The 11510-nt window shown below is 34.3% G+C and overlaps 1 protein-coding gene and 1 long non-coding RNA gene across 2 annotated transcripts; one reads left to right on the top strand and one right to left on the bottom strand.

Annotated features, from left to right (window-relative positions):
• Positions 1 to 5193: 5193 nt before the first annotated feature.
• Positions 5194 to 6752, bottom strand: LOC108480165 (uncharacterized). Its single transcript, XR_001870567.2, has 2 exons — positions 6648 to 6752; positions 5194 to 5611 (listed from the first exon to the last, which is right to left on the bottom strand). It is a non-coding gene; the product is annotated as an uncharacterized LOC108480165 (long non-coding RNA).
• LOC108480164 (probable inactive receptor kinase At5g67200) lies at positions 6687 to 9050 on the top strand. The gene is made up of 2 exons (XM_017783061.2): positions 6687 to 8215; positions 8378 to 9050. The coding sequence occupies exons 1-2, from the start codon at positions 6835 to 6837 to the stop codon at positions 8944 to 8946; spliced, it is 1950 nt and encodes a 649-aa protein (XP_017638550.2). The 5' UTR covers positions 6687 to 6834; the 3' UTR covers positions 8947 to 9050.
• Positions 9051 to 11510: the final 2460 nt, after the last annotated feature.

The raw sequence follows: 11510 nt of genomic DNA on the forward strand, positions 1-11510 counted from the left end.
ACAGTGATGTCCCAGGCATGGTCTTACATGTAAATCATAAGTCGATACCAATGTCCCAAACGTGGTCTTACACGAAATCACATATCGGATCCTATGTCATGACATATGTATCCTAACTATTCCTATGGTTCATACGGGGCTTTTCAGATGTCGAAACTTTGTCGATACTTTTTCGGATATCTCATGCTCAAAATATATAATCATTTATCATTGTTCAAGAGCATATAAACATTAATAATTCAATTAAAAATACATTTATTTGTATATCGACTTGCCCCATACGGAAATGAACAAAAACGAGCGACTATTCAATGACTTTCGTTTTCCCCCGATTTAATTCCGTTTTCTTTGGTTCTTGATTTAAATCAATTCAAATTTAGCTTATTCAAACTCACATTCATTCAAATAAATCCAAAAACACATATTTAGGGTATTTTACAAATTAGCCCTCACATTTTCACATTTTAACACTTTAGTCCCTATTTCACAAAATCACAAAATACACATAATTTCTTTGCATACATGCCTAGTCAAATCTTCATAATGTTCATATAAGCCCAAATATTTCATTTATTTCAAATTTTAGTCCCTCAAAATCTCATTTTTACAATTTATCCCAAATTACTCAAATTCATCAAAAATTCAAAAACAAAATATGTTAACCCAATACATATCTTTCATTTACTAACATCAAACTTCATAAAACTCATAGTTTCATCAATGGCATAACTCAAAATCATCAACAAAATCAGAAATTGAGACATGGGCTTAGTAAAACGCAAAGCAATGATTACAAAAATGTAAAAATTATCGAAAACGGAACAAAAATGAATATTCAATTGAGATTTAGCATGGTCAAACCCTAGCTAACTCTTTTTCTTTTATTTTAATTCTATTTTCGGTTGATGAACAAAGAAATAAACAATATGATAGCTTTTCTTTTAATTATTATAAGTTTATTTTCATATTTACTTATTTATCATTTGTTTAAACATAAAATAAACACATAATGGATGGTCATTTATGTCCATTAACCTTATCAATGGCATAATAATAACATAAAGACCTCTCATTTAAAAATACATAGCAAATAGGCACTTTTAACTTATGGCAAGCAACTTTTACATTTTACGCAATTAGGTCCTTTTATCAAATTAAGCACATAAACGATCAAATTTTCATACAAAATTTTTACACACTAATTCACATATAATAAGCACAGAAAATAATATTAAAATATTTTTTTCTAACTCGAAATTTTGGTCCCAAAACTACTATTCCGACTAGGGTCTAAACCGGACTATTACACTGTAAGTATGTTCCGCTTTTGAACTACTTCTGATTTCTGTATCTGATTCGGAAGTTAGATGGTTGGCTATCACACTGAGCTCGAGTAGCTCACCCCCTCTTATGTTTCCCCTTTTAAGTACAGTTTTAGATTCTGTTGATGGGCTTAGTACGCGAAGGTCTCGGACAGTCTTGGAGGAATGAACTATAAGTTTAATTGCTGTTTGGTTTAAATTTGAACTGTAAAAGCTTTATAAGACTGTGGTAAAATTTTTTCCTTATATGTTTTATTCGTTTTAATTCCAAATTTATATACTAAACTCAACTGAAATTTTACTGTTCAAGTTTTATATGATTAAATGTTTTAATGCGACATAATAAATTATTTTGTAAAAATTTACCTACGATCACATCAGTGATCAATGTAGCATCCTGGATTCGATCTAGAATTTTAGGCCAGGTTTGGGGTGTTGCATAAATTGACTAACCAATTGAACTTGGAAGCTTTTGAAACCCTAAAGCCCTTCTTCTTCTTCTTTCTCCTTTTTCTTTCTTTTTCTTTTTCTTTCTGTTTCATTTTGCTTTGTTTCTTTTTAATTCATTATTTTATTATTTTGTTTTGTTATACATTAATATATTATTATATAATATATATACTTAACACTTAAGGTTTATTTTATAATATATATAATAAATTCACAAATAGTCTAACTTATGCCGCCTCATAAGGAAACAATGGCATAATTGCTTCTTTAGTCCTTTTAAATTTTTCTTTAATCTATAATTCAACTTTCACCCTATATGTAATTCAGTCCTTTTACCTAATTACTCTTAACCAAAACTTAATTAACTACACAACTAGCTTAGTCTAATTTACGGTAACGAAGTCTCGAAAATACACTTTCTGACATCCGTGACTATCGGGTCATGATAGAAATTCTTTCCATGATATGAACGAGTAAGTAAAGCTTAAATGGGCACATGAAAATATGAAATGAATCATGATTTTAGATAATGAAATGGATTATAATGGTATGCATAATGTAAAGAGAAAGATTGAAATGTTGATATGTTTTATGCCATGTCTGGGTTGATCTTACAAGTTTTTATTTCACCAACTAACCTTATGACTTTTTGTGTATAAGAAAGGATGTTTGGCCTTTAATGAAATGAAACTATCTTTAATTGTTTTATTTAATATATACAATAAGTTTAAGTTCTTAATACGAGCTTACTAAGCACTAGTTGCTTACGTATGTGTTTTCTTTATTTTGTAGATTATCGAAAAGCTTGAACGGTTGGAATCAAAGTCGGAGTAAGACCACACTATCCATCAATCCATTTTGGTAACTTTTGAATATATATTGAAATGGTTATAAATGGCATGTATAGGGTTATATGTGAAATTGGTATGCTTTGGGTTATGCCAAGCTTGTGTATGCCCTAATATCTTTTGTTAATGGTTGTGAATGGTCTTTGAAATTAGGAAAGATATAGTTTATTAATATATGTGTTTTGGCAGGTATAAGGCTTGTTTATTACTATGGCAATTTGATAATGTTATGAGTTGTGCCAAATTTGAATGTGTCTAATGCCTTTGTGTTTTGGCTTGTAAATGTATATGGTATAAGTGTATATGGCTTGATGTCAAAGAGGCCATTTGGTATGTTTGGATTTGTTGGTAACATTTGTATATATGTAGTTCGGTTTGGCTGGTTTGTGTTTAGGCACATTTGAATGCAATCATTTGGTTATACCTAGCTAATTTGGTAAGTTGTGGTGGTATTGATTTAAAAAGGAAGTGTTCATGATGCATCTATGTTATATAGTTAAAATGTGATATTGAAGTCTTATTCATAAATGATATTGTTGAATGAATTATGGTGCCTTTGAATGGCACATTGGCTAGAAAATATAAGATGATTGAAATGGTATATTTGTGTGTGTTTAAGGTGTGTTAGGTTATGTGAATGTGTGGAAGGAAGGTTTGGCTTGGTGTACAAGCATAGGCCTTGAGTTGTCTTGTTTTCAGGGCTAAATTAAGAGACACGACCTGAGACACGGGCTGTCACATGGCCGTGTGTCATCTTATTTTCAAGTACAGGTTTCACACTGTCTGACACACAGCCTACAACACGGCCGTGTGACCTAAGTAAGTGAATTTCACCATTTGACACGTGAGCTAGGACACGGTCATATGTCCCATTGTTCGAAAGCCCATACGGCCTGGGCTATGACACATGGCCGTGTGACCCCTGTTTTGCAAATTTTCAAGTTTGGCCTGAAATTTCTGATTGGCTTTGAGTAAGTCCCTAATTGTTAGTAAACTCTTTTTAGAGCCCCTTAGGCTCGATTTAATGGTCGTAAAAGTATTTATGATATATTTAAGTTATGTTATCTAATGTTCATATATAAATTGCATGTTGATCTCTATTTTGATGTTAAAGGTTCTGTATTGTACAGTAATGATCCATAACCCTAATTCGGTGACAAAAATAGGTTAAGGGTGTTACACATGAGCACCTTAGCCCCGAACCGGTTTGAACTGTGAGGTCGAGAGATAAGTAGTTCTTTTCGACTCATTAGTTTAGTGGAAGATCGAGAGATCCTACTAGGGTAGCGACTAGTTGATTGAGTAGAAACCCAAAATAGGATTTAATTATGATCACCAAAGCGAGCTAATCACCCATACTTAGATTTGGTTAAGTTAGAATTTATATATCCGAAGTTCACTTTCCTTTGTTATTTTTATTTCATTATTTATAAAAACCCCCAAAATATTTCCTTTTATGTTTTATCGTACTATAATTTATTTAAACTACTAATTACTTCTATTTGTGTTTAGGTTAACATTAATTTAGTACTCACCTCCTTTAGGTACGATCCTTGAAGTATAACTATATTACAACCTGATCTGTATACTTGCGGACATAGCCTCAATTCCATATGTTTTAGTTGCAATATTCACACTCTGGACGTTGATAGGTCCAGAAGCGGTCATTAGTTTATCTCGAGACAAATAAGCTTGTGTCTTGAGACAAGACTCAAACTGTCTTAAGACAATGCTGAGAATTTTGAAAAACACAGCTTAGAAATATTTTAAAGGACTTGAGTGGTACTCAAAAAAATTTCTAAAAAATTAAATTATTTAAAAACTTTATTTTTGAGTTTGTAATATTTTAAAATATATTTGAAGGTCATTAAAATAATTTATACAAATTTAATTAAGAGAATTTAGAATTAAAATTATTATATCAAAATATTTGAAAATCAAACTAACAAAAACAATAGAAAAACAGTTAAATTCACAATAGAAAAACAGTTAAATTCGTATGTATTTGATGAAAATTGTAGCAACTTTTTTTAAAGATTTTTCAAAACCTTATTTTAAAGATTTTTCAAAACCTTACATTGAAAGCAAGCATATGATTTATCATGAAAAAAGAAGTAGAAACAAAAAAAAAAAATTGATGCGTAGAAGCAATTTGATTAATGATAAAAATTGAGAGTAAAATCATACCTTTAACTCGAATCTTCCAATAAAATTGATTTGCATGAAAAAACAAGAGAAAGAAATGTAATTTAATTTTTTCAAAATTTTAGAAATCCCTACAAGAAGCTTTTTATTTACTGGTTCGATATACAGCGATGGGATGGGAAAATAATAAATTTAATTATATCTAAATAAACTTGATAGCATTTATTTACTTATCTACATCAAATATTATCAGGTTTAGGGAAAATAAAGGTTCCTTTTTAATGCATGAAATGGGATGGAAGGGAGGGTTTTATACAGTGGTTGAGAGGGGTTGAGGAAGGGTTTTGGCCAATGAAGAGGGAACCATTGGGATGACAATTAGGATTTACCTCTAAACCGAGCACTATTTAGTGCAAAACAAAACAACATCAAAAACGATGATTTCTTTCGTTATATTTTGGTAAATAATTGAAAAACATAGGCCTCCTTTGGTTCAGCTTTTATTGCCAGTGAGGTGCAGTTGGGGGAGATAATTGCTGCCAATCTCACTGCTATGTTGTTTGGTTCAGCATTTCAGTTCAGTCAAAATGCATTCCAACCACGTTGATATGCTGAAAATTGGCTGGAGGTTTCAGCAGCAATTTGCTCCAGTGGGGCAGTGGGTATTTTTAGCAGACAAAAATGACCTTTTCCTTCTCTTCTTCTCTGCTCTCCTCTGCTCTGCTACGCCCAGAACCCATGCCCAAGTCCAAGCCTCATCCCCCAAACTTCTTCATTGTTCCATCTGTTATCGCCAGTGCTGTTTCCGATAAGAAGAGGCACTGGAAGGAAGGAGAGTACCCTGGCCTGTTGATTATATAATTTAAATTGATTATATAATTAAAAATTATTATCATTTTATCTAATAAATAATTTAAATTGGTTATATAATTCATTAAAATATTTATAATAAAATATTAAAAGATACATTTTAATATTTTATTAAATGAATTTATAAATTCACATATTTTAATAATTTTATATAAGTAAAATAATTTAAAAACTTCTATTATATATCAATTCTAATATGATGTACTTAATAGTCATTTTTCATTTTCAACCCACCACTGCAGCTGCGTTTGAATCTAAACACACATTCCACCGCTGTTTCTAATCTCACCGCTACAGTATCCAATCTCACCGCTACAGTAACTAATATCACCGTCACCGCTGTTTTTAACCTCACCGGAGGTAAACACACCGCCCATCCAAACTAAACCATAATATTTTTAGTGATTTATTTATTTTTGTATAAATTATCTAAAAAAATACAATGCTAATTTGGCCTTGTCAGATGAAAGCCTTAGATCCTTCTATTATTTAATCTAAAACCTAAAAAACAACGGGAGTTGTGAATGTGACCCCATGGCTACTTTAAAAGGTTAAACCAATTAATGAATACTGGTTTATCATTAAATTTGGCTCTCAGGATTCAGGTTTGGGCCACCAATACAGTACTAAACATGACGTGGCTTGGTCAAAAGATACTTCTAAATTCTAAAAGCAGAGCGGATTTTGAATCAAAGTATCAGGCAACTTTCTTACTTCCATAAAACTGCTATGGTTTAAAAATCTTTTAAACAATCTATCAAGTTTCAGGTCACTCATACACATGATTTTCAAACGACTATAAACTCTTTATTTTTACCCTTTAACCACCTTCATTAATTTTAAAAAAGTTTTTACATAAAATTCCACTATCATGGCCTGAATCCAAGATTTTATTTTCTTACTATGTTAAAAGGGCTTCGGAACAAGCTAATAAAATAAAAGAGACTAGTTTACTATAAATCGTACAGAAATAGATTACTACGACCCACAAATTATTGTCGCCCTAGCTTACCTTTTTCAGCTCATTATCCACTGTTATTTCCCTCGCCTTCACGTGATTCTCAGCTTTCAGTCCGACACCCTGCTCCTCCGCAGCTATTACATGCTTTTGTCACCTACTGCCCCTGCTTTCTTCCACAAGCTTATTGCTTTTCTTCAATTCAAAGAGAAAGAGCTTAGAATTACTTCTCCAAGCAATAATGTCAATGCTGAACAGAAGACAACAACAACCCCCACTTCTTCAAACCTGCTCCATTTTCTTTCTCTTATCATGTAGTTTACTTGTTTATCCGGAAGCTTCAAAACTGCATTTGGCTTCCCCTGAAGCTAAAGCTCTTCTGGGTTTTCAGTCTAAAGCTGATTTGAGAAACCACCTTGGGTTCTCTCAAAACGCAACCCTTCACTTTTGTGAATGGAAAGGAGTCACTTGTTACCAGCAAACAGTGGTGCGTCTCATTATAGAAGATCTCCATCTTGGTGGCATTTTTGCTCCCGATACATTGTCTCACCTTGACCAGCTCCGAGTCTTGAGTCTTCAAAACAACTCCCTCTCTGGTCCAATCCCTGATCTCTCTTCCCTTATCAACCTTAAAGCCCTCTTCCTTGATCATAACTTCTTCACGGGTTCTTTTCCTTCTTCAATCCTTTCCTTTCACAGAATTAGAACCCTTGATTTATCTTATAACAATCTCACTGGCTCTATACCAACCTCATTAGCTTCTCTAGATCGATTATACTGTCTACGACTGGATTGGAACCGCTTTAATGGAACCATTCCTCCATTCAACCAGTCTTCCCTTGAAACCTTTAACATTTCAGGCAACAATCTTACTGGTGCCATCCCAGTAACCCCAACCTTGTTACGATTTGGTTTCTCTTCTTTTTCATGGAACCCTGGTCTTTGTGGGGAGATTATTCACAAAGAATGTCATCCAAGGCCCCCCTTATTTGCGCCGCCGCCTACTGTGACTCTTGGTCAAAGTGCACAAGTTCATGGGATGGAGTTGGCTGAACCCAGTTCAAAGAAGCACAAGAGAACTGCGGTGATAATAGGGTTTTCTACTGGGTTCTTTGTTCTCGTCGGTTCACTACTCTGTTTTGTGATGGCAGTTCGGAAGCAGAAAGATGAAAAGCAATCAACGGCGGTGATTGAGTGTGATGATGCGGCGGCTGCGGCGGCTATTCAAATGGAGCAAGAGAATGAGTTGGAAGAGAAAGTGAAGAGAGTGCAAGGAATGCAAGTTGGGAAGAGCGGGAGCTTGGCATTCTGTGCGGGTGAGGCGCAGTTGTATACACTGGACCAGCTGATGAGAGCGTCGGCGGAGTTGCTTGGGCGGGGAACCATGGGGGCAACGTATAAAGCAGTGCTTGACAATCGCCTGATCGTGACGGTCAAGCGGCTTGATTATGTGAAATTAGCAGGCACAACCAACGAAGAAGCATTTGAACAACACATGGAATCGGTTGGTGGGTTAAGGCATCCCAATTTGGTGCCTTTGAGGGCTTATTTCCAGGCCAGAGAAGAAAGACTTCTTATCTATGATTATCAACCCAATGGCAGTCTTTTCTCCCTCATTCACGGTAATCCCTCCTGTTACAAACTGAGTTAAGCTGCGATTTAACTCGGTGTTAACTCGGGTTGCACATTAATTCCTTGGGTTTGCAGCAAAGCATATGATATATTAATTAGCGTTAATATAGTTTAATTATAAAGCACTTTCTTTAATGCATTTGCATGTGCAGGATCGAAATCAACAAGGGCTAAGCCACTCCACTGGACCTCGTGCTTGAAAATAGCAGAGGACGTTGCACAAGGTCTCGCCTACATCCACCAAGCATGGAGACTGGTCCATGGCAATCTCAAGTCCTCTAACGTTCTGCTCGGCCCTGATTTCGAGGCCTGTTTAACGGACTACTCTCTGGCAGCCCTACTCACATCCACACACGATGAAGACCCCGACTCAATGGCGTGTAAGCCACCCGAAACACGGCATTCAATTCACCAGGCGACATCGAAATCCGACGTGTATGCATTTGGGGTTTTGTTGTTAGAGCTTCTGACAGGGAAACCTCCTTCAAAGCACCCCGTAGTGGCATCAAATGAGATGATGCATTGGCTTAGATCTTGTAGGGAAGGCGATGGAGGGGAGGGTGAGAGACTAGGGATGCTTCTTGAAGTGGCCATTGCTTGTGGTTCGAGTTGTAGTGAACAAAGGCCCACAATGTGGCAAGTTCTGAAGATGTTACAGGAGATTAAAGAAGCTGTAGTAAAGGAGGATGGTGGATTGGACCCACGTTCTGGGATGTCTTAATTATTTCATGATCGTACCATTTGATTGTAGAACGTTAGTTTCAGTATTATCTTATGTATAGGAAAAAATAAAATAAAAATAAATTTATACTTAAGATGTAACAATGCAATGGCTGCTGTTTACTACCTTTTGCCTTTATTTCCCGACATTATTATTTGTGTTGTTTCATGTTCTAGGCCCTACAAATACTTTGCCTGCGTCGATATATATTTAAAGGATTTTTTACTAATATAATATTAAAAAAAACACCTAAATGGTACAAATTAAAAATTATGTATCAAAATGGTACATTTAAGGTGGTGTTGCCTCATTGATGTGACTATTCTGTTTTCTGACATAATCAGTTAAAAAAAATGTAAACAGTAAAAAAAATAAAAGCTGAAAAAATATATATAAAAAAATATAGAGGTGGATGTGCCAAAAGCGGCACTAGTGAAGCCTCTGGTAGAGGCGGTATTGGTAAAGCTTCTATCAGAGGCGGCACTAGTTGCTGACATGGCACAGGTGGCACCTATATCCCCAAACCCCCTATTTAAGCCCTCAATGTTAAAACGAAGGCACACAGCGAAAAAAAAATTGTAGAAGAAGAGAGGGAGAAGAGAAGAAAGAAAGAAAAAAAATTGCCAGTAAAAAAAATTACAGAAGAAGAGAGGGAGAAGAGAAGAGAAGAAATAAAAGGTATCTTCTTTTTTGTTATTTTTAAATAGAATAGATTTATGATAAGAAAAAAATATTTTGTTAGTATTATATAGTTTGTTTAGTGTTATTTTTATGTTTTGTCTTAAAAGTTATTTTGTTTATTGTGATTTTTAGTAAGTTTTGTATTTAGATTAGTTATGTGTTTATTGTGAATGTTATGTTTTAATTTTTTTAATATATTTGAAAGTTTTATGTTAGTAAAACTATTACAAAGTAATTGTTAATTAGTGATAACAACTGAAAATATTTCTGTTATACATATTGTTAGAAATGGCAACATATTTGGTATTGCCTGATGAGATAATAACTTTAGCACAAAGGAAGAAAGTTGATAAGATGATAAGAGAAGTGCAAGATTACAAAATGAAACCAGAAGAAGACATAGTTCAACACCTTATTACCGTAAATCGAAAGATTTAAAAAGTGTTGTGGAAGGGTCATGAAATGATTAAAAATAATAAAGTGCAATACTTAACCCTCAAAGGGACATTAATAGAACGAGAGCATCAAATCATTTTAGACGAACTTTGGAAGACATCGGTACCACGAACCTATTGGAATCTAGTTATAAACTTCGCGAAGTTTATAAGACAAAGTATAGGTTTACGAAAGTTGACTGGGAAGCAAAATGTGTTTGACAAATCATGGATGGATAAATTAGTTGTTAGGAAATTACCAAGAGAACTTGTATATTCAATATCTGTTATAAAGACTGAAGAGCCAGAAGATCCTGAGGAATTTCCAAATTGGATTGTAGAATATGAATATGAAGAGAATTAAGAATTTCTAAATTGGATTGTAGAGAATTTCCCAGATGAAGATACAGGATCCGAGATGGAAGAAATCGTATAACTGCATTTAAGTGGTTAAATGTAAAGATAAATGTTGTTCATGTACAAAATGGGAATTGAAAAAGTTTGAGCTTATGAATGAAAAAAATTACATATTGATTAATTAATTTTTTATTTAAGTAATTTATTTGTCGTTCGAAATTGTTTTGAGAAATTTTGTTTATTTTTTAACAGATTGAGTATTGAAGATGGATAATCAATTTTTCGTATGTGTTTATTTCGATGGAACCATCTTTACAACAACCGTTGGATGCATATTTGAATGTCAGCAACAAATAGCAATGAGATTTAATAGAAATGTCTCGTTGGATGATATGAAAGGAAGGATTAACGCAAAAATTGTTAGACGTTGTGGGAGAAGGATCTCGAAACTTTTCTACAAGTTTTCAGTTTCGACAGATCCCATCAAATTCACCGAAATGGAACTTGTAGATGACGAAGACGTAGAGACAATGATCGCTCTTTACTGTGGGAATGGGAGTGAAAAAAATGCACTGATTCACTTATTTACTGAATTAGCCAGTATGGAGCAAAATGAAGATCTCACTGCATATAATGAAGAACATGGAGCTCAAGAACCATGCATGGTGGCTCCAATATCGTACGTTGATAGTGAATTGAATATACATGAGATCAATATCGGTCTTAATGTTACACTCGATATTGATGTGGTTGGTGATGATGGATATGATAATAGTGATCCTTGGGATCAAGAGGTCGATAGTGATAGTGATCCCGATATAGACGATGTCCCCAATGATATTGATGATGAAGACGTGAATGACGATGGAAACATTAATGCGTCTTTGGTCAGGAACTAGATGCAACGTATTGTGATACACAATAATCCTGAGCCACACATGTCGCTCATAGACCTCGATGCGGCGCATGTAGCTAAGTTCCCGGAGTACCCTGAAATACTTCCTACTCACCAGCTGGCCGTAAATTTCGATCTTAAGGAGTTGTTCGTAGGCCAGAGATTCGAAAGTAAAAAAGAGTGTTTATTTGCTATTA

This window comes from Gossypium arboreum, chromosome 1, assembly GCF_025698485.1.
Source record: "Gossypium arboreum isolate Shixiya-1 chromosome 1, ASM2569848v2, whole genome shotgun sequence".
In the NCBI taxonomy this organism is placed as follows: domain Eukaryota; kingdom Viridiplantae; phylum Streptophyta; class Magnoliopsida; order Malvales; family Malvaceae; genus Gossypium; species Gossypium arboreum.

Coding starts and splice junctions, on each gene's coding strand:
- LOC108480164 (XM_017783061.2), top strand. CDS start 6,835: ATGTCAATGCTGAACAGAAGACAACAACAACCCCCACTTCTTCAAACC. Junction 8,216..8,377: donor TCTTTTCTCCCTCATTCACG/GTAATCCCTCCT, acceptor TTGCATGTGCAG/GATCGAAATCAACAAGGGCT.